A 20,058-nucleotide genomic window follows, 5' to 3' on the forward strand; every position below is an offset into this window, starting at 1 on the left:
CAGAAAATATGACCTACAGTGGAACCTGATTCTAAACCAAGTAAAGTCTCCCCACAAGAAATAATGTAAATCCAATTCAACCGTTCAAGAAAGCCAAACATGTTAAAACATTTTATTCAACATTCATTCTCTATGCCGTTTAATCCTTATTATTAGGGTGACAGGGGTATGCTGGAGCCTATCCCAACTGGCTGTGGGTGAGAGGCGGGGTACACCCTGGACACATGTAGCCACAGTACGTGTCACGCCATTTAATGTTGCATTAGTAAGAAGCACTTTATTTGAAAAAAACAAAAAACAAAAAAACATGGTGTTCTTACTAATACCTACAGGTACACCTCAATTTGAATCATTCATTCATTTTCTACTGCTTATCCTTACGAGGGTCGCGGGTGTGCTGGAGCCTATCCCAGCTGTTTTCCGGCGAGAGGCGGGGTACACTCTGGACTGGTTGCCAGCCAATCACAGTGCACATAAACACAAACAAGCATTCACTCACATTCATACCTATGGACAATTTGGAGTCGCTAATTAACCTAGCATGTTTTTTGGAATGTGGGAGGAAGCCGGAGTACCCACGCATGCACGAGGAGAACATGCAAACTCAGAGATGCCCGAGAGTGGAATCAAACTCAAGTCTCATGCTAACCACTGGGCCCAATTTGAATCAAACTCCTGAAATGAATGAACAAAGAAACGTTATTGAGAGGCACCTGTATTAAATCTAATGCAGTGAAGCAACTGATTAACTTCCAAAAGTTGTTGGATCTGAATGTTTTATTTTAAGTATTTAAAAACAAGCTGTAAAAAATAAGAAAATACAATGACAGAGCCTATTGGAGGGGGAAAAAGAAAAAAAAATTGTCCATCGATTACGTTGTAGAAATAAGCAGAGGGCAGACACACCCACACATACATGCATACACAACCAACATATGAGATGCCATATTACAGCAAACTTGCACACGTTCTCCTGTTCAGTAGCATACGTTGCGTACAGACACACGCACAATCCTCTTCTGGAAAACACTTGTTTTTTTTGTTGTTGTTTTTTTTACAGTGAATAAAATTAAAAATAAGAATTTTATGGTCAATCACAACTGCAATTTCAACACTGATACATATTTTAAATGAGGTTTAAAAAGGTACCAAAAGTAAGAAAAATGTTGCCATCAAAACAGAATTTCAACATAAAACATATCGCAAAGTGAAACTATTAACCTGAATTGTGAAACCCAAAATGTAGTATTGTAGCGCCTCTGCAGTATAGATACTTAGAATTTTACAACGTTTTGAAAAAGTAAAACAAACCTATATGTATGTGAGAGCTGAAGGAGCAAACAGATTCTATAAACAATTATTTAGTGCCGTGTTGCAATGCATGAGAAAACTTTTACCCCCTTGTTTCGTCGCAGGCCTTGTTTCGTCGCAGGGGGAGGGCAGGGTAGGGGAGAATAGATCAGTCAACTGACAAATTTTGATTTTTAAAATAAAAAAAAAAAAGGAGACTGAAATCATTGTCTTGAATTGTTGAAGCCAAAATGGAAATACCTATCAGCAGAAGTCCCAAGAGCAGACAAAACCATCCGCATACCCACAACCTCTTTACTGGGCCTGAAACGAGAAATCACATAGAACATACGATTGGTAAAGTTCTATGACAAGCTAGAGACCTCTAGGGCAGGGGTGCTCATTAAGTCGATCGCGAGCTACCGGTCGATCGCGGAGGTGGTACTGGTCGATCGCTGGTCGATCGCGGCGTGACATTAAAAAAATATTATCCCAGCATCAATGCCGTCACTTGATTGATATACAGGGCAGCCATTCAGATGACAACTGAATGTTGCCCTTCGGGCGACCAATCAAATCAAACAACGTCTCAACGTCTCAGCCTATCATCCATCCCCGTTACTTGATTGACATACAGGACAACCAATCAGATGACAACTGAATTTTGACCTTTAGGTCACCGCTCATGCGTAAACAAAGATGCAAAGTGCTAAGCTAGTCGGCGAATTGCGAGATTTTAAAGCCCTCGCTAAAGTTCATGGTCACTAAAATGAGTGAAGGAGCTGGACCAAGTAAAAAGGCAAAAACTGGACCAAGTAAAAAGGCAAAAAACATATCACATATATGGAATATTATACGGATATTGTGATACGGATATTATCCATGACTCATAAACATTTGGAAGTGTGCTTGAGGCTGGCTATCAGCAGCTACTGTCCGGACTATGCATCCCTGGCTGGTTCAATTCAGTGCAAGTCATCAAAGTAAACTCAGGTAATTACAAAAAATGTTAATAGTTAATTATGTGTGTTTTGCAATATTGGCTCATTTGGTTATGTAAGGTACATCAACATACATTGTACGTACAAATAATCCTCAATACATTTGAAAATAAATAGATGTTTTGCATTTTTGTAGTGGGTACATCATTTTGACTCGGTCATTTTAAAAGTAGCTCGCATGCTGAAAAAGTGTGAGCACCCCTGCTCTAGGGTAATTCTTTAGATTTAAGAAAAAAAAATGTACCTGCGGTTGTCCTTGTTGTGGGGCAGCTGCTTGCCCAGGTGCCTGCCCTCCCTGTCCATAGTAAGCAGCCTGCTGTCTGTAGTACTCCGCCCAGGCCGCACTATAATCCGGCTGGCCTCCTCCTGCTGCTGCTGCTGCTGCTGCTCCTCCAGCTGCTGCTGGAGCAGCCGCTGTCCCCGGAGCAGCCGCTGCCCCTCCTGCAGGCTGAACTGAAAAAACAAAAATAACAAAAACGCAGTTAGCTCTTGTGTGTCATTTGGCAAATCACTATCACCATCGCATTATACAAATACAGTCTCACTTGGACTACACAGTACTACCCTCAAATTTTGCAGTTTATTGTATTCCAACAAAAAAATATATATAATTAGGGCTCGAGCACTGACCAGTGCGAAAGCCCTATTGTAATCGTAATGTTTATTATTATTATTATTATTATTCTCCCTCTTTCAGCGCCATTTTGAGGGCCTTAACATGCCCGAAAACTCACCAAATTTGGCGAGCGCATCATGTCTGGGGAAAAATTTGATATTTTATGGGTTTCAAATATAATGTTCCAAAATTGGCTCTCTAGCGCCACCTTGAAATTAAAAAAAAAAAAATTGGCCCCCGCCACCAGTTTCACCGATCGTCACGAAACTTGGTGGAGACGTCTATCGTGACAGGACGGACCAAAAAGTCTCAAGAACCCATATTGCAAAACGAACAGGAAGTCGGCCATTTTGGATGGCGGCGGCCTTTTTCGGGCCAGGAGTAGGGGTAATTGAGTAATGCATCCTGTAATTGAGCTCCCCAGTGTTGGCAGCACTCATGTAGTCCCATACCACGGCACTCCAAACACCATGCTTGAGTGCTGACAAGACACGCTTGACACCGTCTGAACCAAGTAAGTTTATATAAGTCTTTACAAGCCTTAGACCAAAAAGGACATGGTTCCATTCATCAGTGTCCTTAGTCTGATTGTCTTCAGCTAACCGTATGCAGGCTTTCTTGTGCATCATCTTTAGAAGTGTATGGTCATGCATATCTCACTGTGAAAAAGACATTATAGATATTTGCAATAATTCATTAATTCTCTACCGCTATGAATAATTTTTATAAAAAAAAAACCTGAAAGAATCCATTTGACATTTTGTTGGCCTCTATCACACACAGAGAGCAACTAAGTCTAGAGAACTGAAAACAAGCCCGCTCACCCATGCCCATCTTCTTATAGTACTCCTCCCAAGCCTTTGTGTAGTCTGGCTGGCCACCGGCAGTCTGCGCCGCTTGGTTCTGTTCCCCTGGTGCTCCGGGATCACCTGGGGTCTGGGCTGGCATGGCGCCCCCTGGCTGCTGACCGTAGTACTGTGCATAATAGGCCGCCCATGCTGCATTGGGGTCTGCTGGTGCCTTATCTGGTGGCAAGAGATGAGGACGAATCACTACTGTACATCTGACAAAGTTAATATTGAACAAAAAATAAGTGTTTGAAAAAAGGGTACTTACTAGGGTCATGTGGCCCTGGGGCCTGCCATTGCTGGTAGTTGTTCCCCCAACCCTGAGGATGGTACTGTGGGCCACTGGGTGCACCACCACTGTAAAAGACAATGTATTTCAAAATCGGGGATAACTTGAGAAAATTCCACATTCAAGTGTTTTACGTACTGCGGTGCACCACCAGGAGTTCCAGCATTATATGGGTTGGGGTTGTAGGGATCCATCGAACCACCAGGACCACCTGGACCAGGACTGCCACCCACAGGACACAACGGCGCCTAATAAAATAAATACATAAAATAGCCATTGTTCAAAGTGAGCCCAGCACGGCATCACATTTTATGTTGCAATTCCATGACTGTACCTCAATCTTCTCTTCTATTAGCTGCTTTGCATAGTCTATCTGCTGTGGGGATCCACGGATGGTGAACAGTTTGAAGTTTGGGTCACCATCCGGTGGTGGTTGACGTAACATCTCAACAAATGCGCCAGTCTGTTGGTTGATGGATTTGACATTTTCCCCTCCTCTGCCAATCACAAGTCCGCATTTGTGAGCAGGAACAGAGAAGGTCATCTCTCCCCCCGAGGGACCCCAGTTCCCCTGGCCTCTACCCCGTCCTCGTCCGCCGGGTGGCATCCCTGAACCAGGGGGGCCCTGTGAAACAAGAGTCTTGAGTCAAAATACTGACCAGCAAAGAACTGTTGCAAAAATCGGTCATTTCTGCCCCCATCTTACCCCCTGGCCCCCCTCGTCTCGTGCACGGATACTCTGTAGCAGGTCTGTGATGATGGAGGCTGCATGTTGACACTGGTCAGGAGGACCCGAAATATGAGCAATTTTTTCCGGGCCAGTTCCATCATCTGAAAGGGTGGGTTTAAGAAAATGTAAGTATGCACGTGTGTATTAAAAAAGCCAACCGAGAAACTGCATAGGACCATGGAATGGAACACATACGCCCATTTTAGAACTAAAAACTAAAAACACTCACCTGGTTTAAACTGTATTTTAACTCCAGCATCACTCTGGATCTTTTTAATCATCTCTCCGCTCCGTCCAATGACGACACCCACTGCATGGCGGGGAACAGCTATCTGTAAAAATCCAACATGTACAATACATGACTAAAACCCTTTTCCACCAGGTCATTTGAAGGTTATTATTCAAGTGAGTCTGTCAAGCCCTGTGCCCATAGCCTGGACTCGATCTGAATTTAGGTAGAAGTTCCGACGCACACCGACTAACGCTATCGTAGGAACAAAAACTCTTACAGACTAAGATCTTCCAGTACATTACTCGACTTTTTGTAAGTACAGTAAACCTCGGATATATCGGAAATTCGCTCACAACGGACAGATAAAAAAGAACCGATTTTTCTGTAATGCATTTCCAATAAAAATTCATTGCATATATCGGATTTTTTATATAACGGATTTCGCCTATTTCGGACAAAATCTCCAGTCCCGTTCCAATGCATTTCCGTTAAATTTCCCTCGCATATATCGGATGGCCGCATCGTGGCGCTCCGATTCGCCGAATCGTGACAGGCCGCTATACGACGTCGTTTGCAGCGTTGCCTGCGCGTCCAGGTACATTGGAAACATAGTCAAGGAAGTGCCTTTTTATAACAGATAAAATTCGATTTACGCATATACCGGATATAAATCCGATATATGCGTAAAACGGACATTTTCCGGTATACGCATATAACGGATTTCGCTTATATCGGACAAAGCCAGTGGGAACAATTGAATCCGATATATCCGAGGTTTACTGTAGTTACCAATCATAAATGATGTTTTCCAGCATATAGTATAACAAAAACCACAGATCACACTCACATCAATGCCACCTCCCCCGATTCTTGAGCCATATTCGTTCCTGTCTCCAAAACCAGCGTGATCTCGCTCCCGTAGAATCTCATTGACCATCTCCTTCGCTTGCTGAAAGAAAAAAAAAACATCACCACAGTCAACCAAAAGAGTGGAAGGAAAGAAAATGAGAGAAGATTCCTTTTGGATCTGGGAGGACTTTCAAGAACCTGCACTTTGAAAGGGTCTCCAATGATGCGCAGTGGTTTATCTACGTTGGGCGGCTGGGATCCATCTTGAATGAGGATCATTTTAACTCCGGCTCGTTCCTTTAATGTTGGACACAATTGAAAGAGAGACAGGTGAATAACTGGAAGAGGGAACCTCTAAATTAAATGCTCCTAAACCTTCAATTTGAATACTGAAATGTTCTGCAAGTTTAGTATTAATTTTCATTATTTCAAGATGAAATCAGTGTGTGTTGTTTGAGACGTCTGTTCACCACTTTGTTGTCAATGTCAGGTGACTAATGTCATGACGTTTACACTACCGGATTTTATTTCATACTGATGAATTTATTACTCAATTATTTATCTAATTGAAGTATTTAGATTACTAAAATAATAAAAAGGCATTGCTTTTAGACAACAATGATATGTTTTCCTTTTAAAGACCAATTAAGGCACAGTTTAAGCAATGGCTCCAAAAGCACCAGTATTGGATAATATGTGAATAATATCCAACATTAAACCAGATTTAATTAGTCTAACCTGTAGCTGTTTGATGGTCTCTCCTCCTTTGCCTATAATGAGGCCGGCCTTGCCTGCAGGGATGATCATCTCCTGCATGGAACCTGTCTGCCCATTGCTTGAATCGGGGCCCCTTGAGACAATGTCATCGATGAGTGCCTTGGCTCTCCTAGAAGCAGACAACGTTTTCATTCGCATGACAACAACTTGGTAAGAAATTGAAAGTTAGAGCAGCAATTGGAAGGGTAGTCAACAGGAAAATGTTGACCTTGACTTAATAAAACGTCCTGTGAGATTGAATAACTTTGCAATGAGAACCCCTTTCTGACAACCGTTTCTTCAAAACTGCAGACTAATGACATTTAAACAATATAAATGAAGACTTTGGGTTTTGATTTAGTTTTAAGTAGGAGTCTGAACATACTGTATGGCTTCAGGTGAACCCGTCAAAGAAACGCTTCGTTCCGCAAGACCGGCGCTGTCTGTGGAAACATTTATGGAAAACCCACATTAAAACCAAAACAACTTGTGTAAATGTGACCTTTATGCTGTCCTTCATCTCACCATGTGCAATCTGGACCTTGCAGCCGGAGTCTTGCTGTATTTTGTTGATCTGTTCACCTCCCCTGCCGATGACTTGAAAGGTAAGCAGAGCATTAGATTTTTGGCTTCGACGCTTGTAGGGCGACACAAAAAAAAAAGTACTTACTGAGACCAACCATGGCGTCAGGCACCCTGCACTCTTCTGTCATTGTCGAAGGCCTCATACTGTTGACAATAATTACACACTCATCACTGGGTGCCAAAAGACTAAACAACATTAATATGAAATGTTTATTTATACCTTTGTTGAGACAGGGCGGCCAGTTGAGCTCCGATGGCTGCAAGAGAAGGAGAAAAACGTTTGAGTGGCTGGAAAGTGAGAGGATCCAGCATTTGTGAGGAATCAATGTGCATATTCAACGTACACAATGAAGAATCTCTTTCAATCTGTGACGCTAGCTTCTTGGCGTCTGGTTCGTCTAAATAAAAGGAAAAGTTAATCCTTGTAATGATGATGTCAGTTTCCGACAAAATGGAAAAGGACAGCGTGAGCTTGAATTCCAACCTGCTCCTTCCAGGGACCGTTTCTGTGCGGCAAAGGGGTACCCCTCCGCTCCTCCATTGTTGCTCGCCAGGTGAGCAGTCTCACCGCTGATTTTAGCTGCGATCTAGAAAGATGCGGAATATAAGCTTGGTGACCGATTTCATGAAAAAAAAAACATTGTTGGCATCAGGCTGAATGCACACAATACGACGGCATCATCATATATGGGACTTCGGAAGAATGTAAACAAAACACGGATTTGTTTTAAATGCTACATCAGGCTTCAGTCTATGAAATACTGCCATTATCGAAGATTGCCATTACTGCCGATATTGTAATTTTGCATGGAAGTGCAGTCGTAACGAGAGACCAGGGTTGTCCAAAGTGTGGCCCGGTGGGCAGTTTTTGCCTGCAGCCCTCAACCCCCTTCCAATTAGCCTTTTATTGATTCTAGAACTAAAATTTGTTTAATAGATATTACCCTCATTTGCTTTGCTAACTAAAACACAAAGTTCATATCACAAGACAGCACACTGACCTACTTTGGATTGTTTAGCAGCTTTAATGCACAAAATATACGAGATTTCCTTAACATTCTCTTTATGCTATATCTATGTTTTTACTCTTTTGTTGAAAATTACCTGCCAGCAGTTTAGTGTTCTATTCAAACTAACATAACATATATTTGCATTTTGGCTTACATAGGCTCCAGCATACCCCGCAACCATAATGATAAGCGGTATAGAAAACAGAAGGGTGGATGGATTTTGGTAAATGAACCAAATTATTACATTAACCGAGGTACGTACCAAACCACAATGGCGGCGTTACACCCCTAATATTTAATAGAATGTAAACTAGCGAAAGCAAGCATCTTTGACAGTCAATGTACAACTCTGGTATTATATCAATTTCTAGATATCATAAATTATTAGAACTACTCTTGGTTTTGGGGTCTGTTGCAATGTAGTTCATTCAATACAATTAAAAACGGCATTGTCTCCTCAGAATGAAAACAAGACTCTCGGGTTTACTTGTGGTGCTAAACAAATCAGTTTAGTAAAATCGTGCAGTCGGTGATAATATTTAATCGTAATTTATAACAGCGTATTCTCAACTAGTACACCTATTATTTAGCTCCACTAAATTTGTGTCGTTATAACGGCATATGTTTACGACCACATTGGATAAAAACATACGCGGTCGGGGTGAAACTTGTCGACAGATAACGGGATTGCGAAACTTCAAATCGCTTAAGTTGTAAGTATTGTAAAAGGTATACTTCGGACCGTAGCGTTACAAATTGTACAACCTAAAAAGTGTAAAACGCAGCACACCTCACAAAGCCTTAACTTACCGCGGGACACCGGTAGCACGAAGCTACAAGCTAGCTAGTCAACGGAAGCTAACGACAAGGATAATCCAGCTAGCTGCTGTTACCACAAGCTAACCTGCTCGCCAGCGTGCGAACAATTGGCTTTACCTGTCTGGCTCGTTCCATCGCGTCTGCAAACGCATCCTTTTTAGCTCCGGCGCCGACGCCATTGGTCGGCAAAGATCCGTAGTCGGACATGCTGCTTCCAAGAAGGAGAATGACACAAACACACAGGGGGCAGGCCGGGTAGCTTTGGCCGGGTCGGGCTGCGCAGAAGCGGGAAGGCCAAAGCTGGTGTAGAGCGACACTAGAAGACCAATGTGAGGGAGATCACTTACCACGCCGGCAAAGTTCCCTGCTTAAAATAACCAATCAATGCACCCTCGGCCCTCCCCCGTCCGGCCTTTCCTCAGCCTTTTCCCTCTAGATTGAAGTAGAATGTTACCGCCACAAACTGCGCCACCTGCTGGTGTGGGGTGCGATCACGTTCTCAACCTAATGCATGCATACCGCTCCAATATGGCCGCTGCACTTCATTTATGACGTACGTATCTATTTCCCCCATATTTATAATCGTTTATTATTCGTGTGTGAACTTCTCGTTCTGGTGTGTTGTGTTGTTCTTGTATATTGTGTTTATAAGTCTGGAGAAATTAATATTTTAACCGACTAGTTTATTATCATGTCCTCGTCTATATTCGGTTAACTGACGAGAACTAGCTTGATTAATTCCACTTATTTGTTGATGTTTCCCATTGAATCAACTACAGGGCCAACATAATGCAAAAATAATAACAATTAATATACAGTGTTGTAAAAGTCAATAATTCAAAAACAAATACAGGTAGGTTTGCACTTACTTATCGAGTTGATGTTTCCCACTGAAATCAACAAACCCACCCAACAACAACAACAGCTCAACACAACGTAAGCATCATGACAAATAAAATGCAGACATTCAAAAATAAATACTGGCACTATAGATTGCAATAAAAAATATTTAAAAAATATAAATATAAATAAATATAAATACAAAATATTTATCTCATTTATAATCTGGAAGTTGCATTGTAGATAGACAGCGACACTTAACCCAACACTTCTTCAGGTAAATCAGCATTCAGTAAATTCCTTTTGTGTGACCTTTAGAGGTTTTATTGTAATACTTCCATAAAAATATGTTCTCCATTTATCCTTTGAATGAACACCGTTTTTGAGTTCTGTTCTTCAGTGTTTTCACCATTTGCTTAAGACATTTCAGTCCACATTAAAAGTGTAAAAATTTGCAGTGACTTCAGAATGCTGGATTGGTCCTCATGCCAGGCATCCATCTTCTCTACAGTTCACCTGTGAGGTGGAGAAAAAGCTGTATAATCCTCTATTTCAAAACACAGCATTCCTTATTATACGCCCTCTACCTGCTGCCTTTCACTTCATGCAAGTCTTGACGGGAAGTTCATTAGTTTATTACGCAACAACCGCTGGCATGCCATGCAGTGCAACTCACACATTAAATCTCTCACAGCAACTTGCCAGGTCAGGTGAGGTCATCCAAAGGCAAGGGATGTCTTGTCTCTTTCACTTGCAATCACAGTGGCCATGAATTCATCCACTGTCAAGGTCCATTTCCTCATGCAGGTTCAACAGATCTGTATGTACCAACCACGACAAACCATCTACATCTTCCCTCTACCTCCCCGCCTACCCTCCACGTCCACTCCCAGGGCTATCCTCGTGTATTCGTATGCAACGTAGGACACGCTGACGGCAGGGATGACTTTCAGCAAATTGGGGGAAATTCCACGATAAAGGCCCGCCAAACCCTCTTGGGTCACGATATTGCGAATCAAGGAGGACATGGAGAGCTTCGTGGACCCTTTCAGTGAGTCTGTGGAAGAGAGAGAAAAACGTCCATAAGCATGCTCATTTACATCATAACACATAAACATTGTTGTCAAACATACCTCTACATTATTATTATTATGTACTGTTATTATTATTATTATTATTATGTACTAGAGAGCTCCTTCAGCGATAGACTGCTTCACCCCAAGTGTGTGAAGGAGCGATATCGCAGGTCCTTTCTTTCTGCAGCTGTCAGGCTGTACAACCAGCACCGCTCCCAATAGACTTCTACACCACTATGTACAACTGTGCAATACTTTTTTTTATAGTCAGTATAGTTACTCCAGACCCCATTCACTGTGCAATATCTGATCAACCTCCATGTGCAATATTAAGGGCTCTAAATGCAATATACTACATGATTACTTTCAATAAATATATGTTGTTTACTTCAATTCTAAGTACATTTGAGCTACATAAAAAAGTGTCAAGTTGAGTTGTTTTCAAATAAGGAATACATTTTTTTTAACAACGCAACATACATGTAACCGCTACACCGCTATGTACGTCTGTGCAATACTTTGTTTTTTTCATTCAGTATAGCTACTCCAGACTCCATTCACTGTGCAATATCTGATCAACCTCCACTTGCAATATTAAGGCTCTAAATGCAATTAATTAAGTTCTATGTGAAGTATTTCCATAATGCCTCATATTAACTATCTAACAAGATCTCAGTGTATAGACTGGTTATATATCTCATCTCGTTCATATTATCTACATACTGTATTGTATAGAACTCTGGGTAAATCTGTTGATTTTGTTAATACTTGGGTTGTTTATATTGTTTATTTTTCTATATTGTGTATTTTGTACTGCTTAACTGACTCTGTACTCTTGCTGCTGTGCAATGCAAATTTCCCCACTGAGGGACGAATAAAGGCATATCTTAATCTTAATCTTAGATTCCCGCTTCAAAGTTATAAAAATGTACAGATTGTCAACACTAATATTAGATGATCGATGATGCCAAAGACAAATAAGCTTTTGTATGCTTGTACACAAACAGCTAAGAACAGCCGAATAAAGTGCAAAATTTCAACGTCTATGTGTGCTGTACATTTTACCTGTATGATTACTGACCTATTGAGCAAATAAATAAATAAATAAATATATTTTTTTTGTATTAAAAAATGCAAATTTGCAGGGTCCTGAATACTCAATCATGAATGTGTGGGGATGATTAATGATGAAAAATATGTGCAAACTCAACCCATATTATGGCCTCTCATACAGAATTTACAATCATCACCTCAGTGTCACATGCCTGCTGCAACCTGTAGAGTTTCAGGTTACACTGTCTGTCTATGCATAACGTACAGCATGAATGTCAAAACATATCATGTTATTCCAGGTTTTGTGTCATTTCAATGCAGTATTTCAAATCCAGTAATACTGTATGTCAAGTTGGTAAACTCTGTGACTTTATTATATGTTTTACTAGTAGTGGGCTTGTGGTGGAATTTCACAAAAAAAAAACAAAATTGAGACCTGCAGACGCGCTTAGCGGCGAAAAGCTAAACAGTCAACAAGGCAAGACTCCTAACCTTGAGCTTGCATTCGGGTGCGGATCAGTGCAAGAGGGTAACTTGCCAGCTGCCCGCATGTACTGGAGACTGCACCACAGCCGACCAGTACCATGACCCCCGGGTCAGCCACCCCTCTGTTCCTATTCAGCCATGCAAACTTTAGAGTCTGAGGAATGGAGCAGGTTAAAAGGAATTCAACCATACATGTACTAAATATATCTATATATATATGGGACACATGCAACCGTGAGGTTGATCTGACCTCGTAGACGGCCAAGTCGATGCCGGCGTAAGGGACAATACTCAACATGTTGGGCACATAACCCTTGTAGAAGGCTGCAACACCTTCCCTTTGCAGGATCTGTTTGGCGCAGTCAGTCATACCCGAGAATTGGCCTGTTTTTCTTAATGTGAGGCGAGTCTTCAGAACCTGTCAAGAAAAAGACAGAGGCACAAAAGCAGTAAAAATAATTAGGATGACTATTTTCTCCAGGCAAGAGTACATTGTGCATTATACTTGATATTACCTCTAATGGGTAAATGGCTGTCTGAGCTATTGCCCCAGCCAAAGAGCCGGCAAGAAATCTCTCATGAATCCTTAGATTCTTGGTATCTTTTCTGCCACACACTAGGAGCTTGATCTAGAAGATCAAAATATATGTTACAATATATTACGCACAGTTATTTAGCGGCCTTACTTGTAGCAAAGCCTAATTCCACCCCCAAAGCTATCCTCTGTAATGTGATGATTACATGCACAGAGCGGGCTCGTCAAGGGCAGTGCTTCTCATTTATTTTCTGTCATGCCTCCCCCCTCCAATTTGAAATACTTGAGAAAATGATAATATCTACTCATGTATCTGTACTGTACAGACTGAACTTGAAACTGAAACTAGGAAAACCAGGAAAACACAAAAAGCATATTCAAGAATCAAATTGCATGTTGAGTACCTATGTTCTACTAATTACTATAGAACGGAAAAAGGTAGAAACTTTTTGTTGTCTGATGAAAAAAGTGTGATACATATTAGTGATGTCCGATATTGACTTTTTTTTTTTTCAGACAACCGATATGCTGATATTGTTCAACTCTCAATTTCGGATACTGATATCAGCCGATACGTTTCATGATCGGGAAAAAAAATCAGACACTGAAATCAACCGATTTTTTTATGCTGATATCCGTACTGATAATTATTGTACATCTCTAATATAGAGATTAAGATTAAGATTAAGATATGCCTTTATTCGTCCCTCAGTGGGGAAATTTGTATTGCACAGCAGCAAGAGTACAGAGTCAGTTAAGCAGTACAAAATACACAATATAGAAAAATAAACAATATAAACAACCCAAGTATTAACAAAATCAACAGTTTTTCCCAGAGTTATATACAATACAGTATGTAGATAATATGAAACAAGATGAGATATATGACCAGTCTATACACTGAGATCTTGCTAGTGAGTTAATATGAGGCATTATGGAAATACTTCACATAGAACTTAGTATATTGCATTTAGAGCCCTTAATATTGCACATGGAGGTTGATCAGATATTGCACAGTGAATGGGGTCTGGAGTAACTATACTGACTAAAAGCAAGTATTACACAGATGTACATAGTGGTGTAGAAGTCTATTGGGAGCGGTGCTCTATAGCTATTATATAGCTATAGAACACAATATATTCTGTATGCCTTGAAAGACCAGTCAACATTGTCCAAAATGTCCGGTACTGAAGGGGTTGTCTTTTGAAAAATGGCTGGGAATGAATGTGTTAATGAACATAATAAGGCCGGAATTTGACAACATATCTTTATGTGAAAATAACACAAACTGACCAAATAATTTCTGTTTTTACTAAATAATTGTTGTGTAAACAGTATGTTTTTTACTAAATAACCGCTGTGTAAATATATAGTACTTATGTCCACACATGCAGGGATTATGTAAATCAGGGAAAGTGTCTTGCACTTCACCTGCTCGTAAGCTGTGAACTTGATTGCAGTCTCGGGGGCAATTTTAAGAACGTTGATTCCATTGCCCCTCCAAAATGACGATACTCCTCCCTCTTTTAACATGTACTGGAAACCACTCAGCACGTTCCCTCGAAACACAGACGAACCATAAACCTGTCATGAAGAAAATATTATCACCACGAAGCAATGAATATACACATTAATGATCATTTAGTTCTGGTAGAAGAGTCACACTAATACTTCTAAACTGACCTGACGGAAGACCTTGAGGCGGTCTAAGGGGGCGGTCCCGCTCCGTGATACTGATCCAGCCAAGGCTCCCGCCATTAGTTGTCGCCACACATAACCAGACTTCTTCTCCTCTTCGGAAAATTCATCAGGAACTGTCAGCTGCTCGCCTAAATCCAGCATCTACCCAGCGCAGGGATTGAAAAGAAAAGTTATGGATCCTTTTCAATAGCATATGTAATATCATAATATCGTTTACATGTTACAGCGACAACAAGAAACTGTAGCATATGTTTTTTGTGTGCGTGTAGCCTTGCCATCGAACGTTTCCAATAGCGTGCCACATCCTCCATGTTTGTGAGTGGGTTAAACAGGAAGTAGTCACGCCACTCATTCCAGTCAATGGTCATGTTCCCATCCTGGTCTATACTGGGTGACACATATTAATATGAAATTGACAACCAAATTACAAGACATTTGTTGTTTAGCTTTGCCTTATACCAGTGCTTCTCAGTTATTTTCTGTCATGCAGGGGACAGAAATGTATGTCATGCACCCATGAGTTGAAATAATATTGAGAAACTGATAATATCCATTTATTTATTTATACTGTACCAACAAAACTTGAATAGAGTCTAACTCAGGGGTGGGCAAACTTTTTGACTGGCCGGCCGCATTGATTTAACAAAATGGACGGGGGGCTATATATTTTACACATATAATTCTAACAGTCCACCTGGAATTATTGTATCTGTAAAAGTGTCGTGCAACCTGCTAGCATATGTGCTTGTGTCCCTTTTTTCAGAAGCACTTTGTAAACAGCAGACCACCATCAAATAACCAAATTGATAAAAAAAAATAAAAAAAAGCTACCTAAACCATCAAAAACCATGATGCCAGGTTGTATGTTAAGTTTCAATGAAATACTTTGGAAAGAACAGGCGGGCCGTATTTAAACACTTGGCGGGCCAGATGTGGCCCCCGCGCCGCAGTTTGCCCACCCCTTGTCTAACTTAATGGGTGGTAGGTGTGGGTCTTCTGTTACTATGCAATATACTAAGTTCTATGTGAAGTATTTCCATAATGCGTCATATTAACTCTCTAACAGGATCTCAGTGTATAGACTGGTTATATATATCTCATCTGGTTTCATATTATCTACATACTGTATTGTATAGAACTCTGGGAAAAACTGGTGATTTTTGTTAATACTTGGGTTGTTTATATTGTTTATTTTTCTATATTGTGTATTTTGTACTGCTTGACTGACTCTGTAGTCTTGCTGCTGTGCAATGCAAATTTCCCCACTGAGGGACGAATAAAGGCATATCTTAATCTTAATCTTAATCTTAATCTTAATCTTAATCTTAATCTTACTACACATTTTTGTAGCAAAATGAGCTATTTACAACAAAAACATTAAACAGAAGCCGTGGTCAGAATAGTAACTTGATCACATGACATTTTTATCCTGTATAATTCGATGGCAGAGTCCAATCAGACTCCTACGAATCGAATTGTCGAATAGTTGACTATTTCAAGAAACCCTAGTAGCAGTTATACAGTTATATACAGTATATACAGCAACCGTGATGCGTTGAAGGACTGACAAAATGCGAAATCTCAACACTTGATGAAAAGACATTACCTTATTTTTACCTTATCTTAGTTTATTTTACCTGCATTGTCATGTATTTATAAGTTATTACTCACATTATATGACATATGAAAGCAATGCAGATGGTGATTGTTATTAATCAAGGAGGGTTCCATATTTATGACTCGGACACATTAATCACACACCTTTTTAAAATCCTGGTGGCGGCCCTGAGGCTGATGTCTAAGCCAACAGCGTGGAGCGACTGCTGGATCTCCGCAGCATCTATCTGACCTGAATGGCAGCCATTCAAAGACACACGTTATGTTACCATGTTAAAACAAAACAGGCCGGTAATTATCATTCAGACGTGCACAGGGCACGGACACAGACCGTCATTGTTCTTGTCCAGGCTGCGAAACATGAGTTTCAGCTGCTTTTCATGAGTACGAAGGTACCGGATGAACTCCTCAAAGTCAAGTACCCCATCCTGGTTGGTGTCCCCTGCTTCCACAATCTAAAAACACAGACTTAAAGGTGAGATAGCATCTGTCGCTCTCTTATGGACATTTAAACAGGATTTATTTTTAATCAGCAATTTGATAAACTACACATATTTATCCACCTACTGTATACGAGCTAGTTGAAAAAGTGTGGTATAGTTGATTTACAACATGTTAACACATTAATAGGTTGATTCAATGCATAATCTGGACTGTCATGAACTGGTAATGTACTTAAAATTGTGATTAGAATTATTAAGGGGCCGCATGGTGGATGAGTGTGAATGGTTGTTTGTCTATATGTGCCTTGTGATTGGCTGGCGACCAGTCCAGGGTGTACCCCCCCTCTCGCCCGAAGCTGGGATAGGCTCCAGCATACCCACGACCCTACTGAGGATAAGCGGCATTAAAAAAAATGGATGGATGGAAAATTTTAAGAAATAACAACTTTTTCCAATGACGACTGTGCTGAAATTTTTTTTTTTAAAGATTGTAAAGAGGCGGGCCGCATGGTTACGAGATGTAGGAAGACCTGGGTTCGAATCTCACGTATAATAATAATAATAATAATACATTTTATTTGTATAGCGCTTTTCAAGATACTCAAAGACACTTTACAAAAGAATGAAGTTGAATAGAGCAAGTAAACAGAATAAAAGACACACCAAAATACAACATTCATTGGTTAGTACACAGTTAAAAAAGCGGGGCGGGGCACAGCAGTCAGATATAGAAGGTTAGACATTAAAAACAGATTTAAAGAGGTGGGTTTTTAGTTGTTTTTTGAAGGTGGGAAGGTCAGGGCAAGCACGGAGTGAGTGGGGCAAAGAGTTCCAGAGAGTGGGGGCAGCGATGGAGTATGTTAGGTTAATTGGTGACTCCAAATCGTAGGTATGAATGTGAGTGAAATAAGAAAATGTCAACATTTTCTTATTAGCGTTTATCATTTACCATGTATTTTGCCATGTTGCTCTATTTTTCACATTTTAGAATTTTTGATTAGAATCTTTGATTCATTTTATTTCTAGAATGACACAATAAAAAAAATTTGTCCCAGGCCACCAATGTCCTCCTGGAAGTATTTGCATAACCCAAGTGTAATGGCATGTTACCAGTGTGGTAACTTTAACACTTTTACATACTAGTACCTTTTTTTATTTATCGACCTACTGTATGCGAGCTAGTAGAAAAAGTATGGTATAGTTGATTTACGATATGTTAACACATTAATAGGTTGATTCAATGCATAATCTGTGTAACTTCTAGTTTTTGTTTTGAAAGAGAGTGCTACCCAAGCAGCCTTTGGTTTGTCTCCCGTGTCATCTTACCAAGTCCTGCTCCTTGCAAACCAAAATAGACATCATTTGCCCTTTACGTATGCACACTAATGAACACACTGGGACAACTGTGTGACCCACAAAACAAAAAACAAACAGCATAAAGCGTATTGTTTACTTGGGTTGTATATGTTGTGGACAGCTGCTCATTTTCACACTTAAATGTCTTAAGTCATGTCTGTACAGGATTTATTTGGGGATTAGTGTCCAAAAAATGTCCACTTTCAAATGGAGGCATCTGCGGGTAAACAATAATCTAACCTTCTCCAATGAAGCTTTGGATAGTCCTCGACCTGCCAGCCCTTTCCGTAGTTCATCTATGTCAATGAATCCATCTTTGTTGAGATCCAGCTGGTCAAACAGCTCTCCCCAGTACTCCTCCCTCTCCTGGTCCTGACTTGGGGATGCACCGTTCTGACAGCGGGCCCTCCGGAGCAAAGTCCTTGCAGGGGCCATGACGGCCTTCAGTTAACTGCGTGGAATGTAACAGGAGCAAGTCAATCAACAGAGCCTGACCTTGAACACCATATTATCTATTAAAAATTCATGATATAAAAAAAATTTGCTGATTTGCATGAACTGGTAATGTACTTAAAATTGTAATTAAAATTATTAAGGGGCCGCATGGTGATTGAGTGGTTATGCATGAATGTGAATGGTTGTTTGTCTATATGTGCTTTGTGATTGGCTGGCGATCAATCCAGGGTGTAGCCCGCCTCTCGCCCAAAGACAGCTGGGATAGGCTCCAGCATCCCCCGCGACCCTCGTGAGGATAAGCTGTAGAAAATGAATGAATGAATGAGTTCTCCTCCTATTTTGTGTGGAAGTGGTAACTTTTAAGAAATGACAACTTTTTCCAATGACGACTGTGCTGAAAAATCCAAGGATTATTATTATTATTTTTTAAAGATTGTAAAGAGGCGGGCCGCATGGTTAGCATGTAGGAGATGTAGGGGATGAGGAAGACCTGAGTTCGAATCTCATGCATGTTAGGTTAATTGGTGACTCCAAATCGTGGGTATGAATGTGAGTGAAAGAAGAACATTTCAACATTTTCTAATTAGCATTTATCATGTATTTTGCCATTTTGCTCTATTTTTCACATTTTAGCTTTTTTCTTTGATTCATTTTATTTCTAGAATGAAACAATAAAAAAAATTGTCCCAGGCCACCAATGTCCTCCTGGAAGTATTTGCATAACCTAAGTGTAATGGCATGTCACGAGTGTAGTAACTTTAACACTTTTACATACTAGTACCTTTTTTGGCTCATGAAAAATAATTACTAATCAACTGTCATGTATATAAAGTATATACATACACAGTATATTAGTGTAGATTCCTACTGCACTGCGGTTCTTTGTGAAGTGGGCATTACTGTTTCATGGGCGTCATTCTGTTGCTGTTCAGTTGTAACAGAAGGTCATTTCATCATAACAAATTGCATGAACTGACCAGAAATAACTTATACATTCTACTACAAAAAGCATGTAGTTGCTGCTCTCTAACAATAAAACAACTGACGCCACTGACTTGATGTTTACTTACAGACTTTCATGGTAGGATGCATGGAAGGATCTACTGTAGGCTCACCACGACCCGAATCCGTCTTGAAACCAGATGTGACGCCAGACAAGCATGATCTGTGATATGATGGTGGTCCAGTCCAGGGAAGGTTGTTAGTGTGCAGCCCAAAATGTCGAGTAGACTTAACAGCGACTCCTCCCCTCGAACCAGGAAGCGAAGCAAACAAGTCACTCCTCCGAGGTTAAAGAAAAGAAGATGCCCTTGATGGTTGGTGTCCCTCAGGGCAGGACACTATGGGGGGGGGGGCACATTCATTGGAGCTGATATGATGATTACATGTATTGTGAAATCATCATTCGTGATGCCTAACCATCGACCATGTTTGCTGTTGTGGGTGGATCGATACAAATATCGATGGCGT

The 20,058-nt window shown here is 40.6% G+C and overlaps 2 protein-coding genes across 7 annotated transcripts; both read right to left on the reverse strand.

Moving 5' to 3' along the window:
• Positions 1 to 745: 745 nt before the first annotated feature.
• Positions 746 to 9,503, reverse strand: khsrp (KH-type splicing regulatory protein). 2 transcript variants are annotated; one of them, XM_058065239.1, is made up of 19 exons: positions 9,373 to 9,503; positions 9,143 to 9,300; positions 7,681 to 7,783; positions 7,541 to 7,594; positions 7,417 to 7,453; positions 7,282 to 7,340; positions 7,137 to 7,208; positions 6,997 to 7,054; positions 6,594 to 6,741; positions 6,054 to 6,152; positions 5,854 to 5,955; positions 5,004 to 5,106; positions 4,751 to 4,875; positions 4,379 to 4,669; positions 4,183 to 4,292; positions 4,024 to 4,112; positions 3,732 to 3,932; positions 2,536 to 2,744; positions 746 to 1,614 (listed from the first exon to the last, which is right to left on the reverse strand). In XM_058065239.1, the coding sequence occupies exons 2-19, from the start codon at positions 9,230 to 9,232 to the stop codon at positions 1,606 to 1,608; spliced, it is 1,959 nt and encodes a 652-aa protein (XP_057921222.1). In that variant the 5' UTR covers positions 9,233 to 9,300; positions 9,373 to 9,503; the 3' UTR covers positions 746 to 1,605. The 2 variants fall into 2 exon arrangements, with proteins under 2 accessions (XP_057921222.1, XP_057921221.1); XM_058065238.1 differs by having other exon boundaries at positions 9,143 to 9,466.
• A 234-nt stretch (positions 9,504 to 9,737) lies between these two features.
• slc25a23a (solute carrier family 25 member 23a) lies at positions 9,738 to 20,043 on the reverse strand. Of its 5 annotated transcripts, none has more exons than XR_009127206.1 (12): positions 19,659 to 20,042; positions 18,373 to 18,583; positions 16,665 to 16,788; positions 16,478 to 16,565; positions 14,992 to 15,103; positions 14,699 to 14,857; positions 14,447 to 14,599; positions 12,996 to 13,109; positions 12,731 to 12,898; positions 12,487 to 12,634; positions 10,542 to 10,922; positions 9,738 to 10,381 (listed from the first exon to the last, which is right to left on the reverse strand). XR_009127206.1 is itself a non-coding variant. In XM_058065246.1 (12 exons), exons 2-12 carry the CDS (start codon positions 18,565 to 18,567, stop codon positions 10,371 to 10,373), a joined length of 1,455 nt encoding a protein of 484 aa, XP_057921229.1. In that variant the 5' UTR covers positions 18,568 to 18,583; positions 19,659 to 20,041; the 3' UTR covers positions 9,739 to 10,370. The 5 variants fall into 5 exon arrangements, 3 of the variants coding, with proteins under 3 accessions (XP_057921228.1, XP_057921229.1, XP_057921227.1); XR_009127200.1 differs by having other exon boundaries at positions 10,453 to 10,922; XM_058065246.1 differs by having other exon boundaries at positions 9,739 to 10,381; positions 10,740 to 10,922; positions 19,659 to 20,041.
• Between the last annotated feature and the right edge of the window lie 15 nt (positions 20,044 to 20,058).

Source organism: Doryrhamphus excisus, chromosome 1 (assembly GCF_030265055.1).
Source record: "Doryrhamphus excisus isolate RoL2022-K1 chromosome 1, RoL_Dexc_1.0, whole genome shotgun sequence".
NCBI lineage: Eukaryota > Metazoa > Chordata > Actinopteri > Syngnathiformes > Syngnathidae > Doryrhamphus > Doryrhamphus excisus.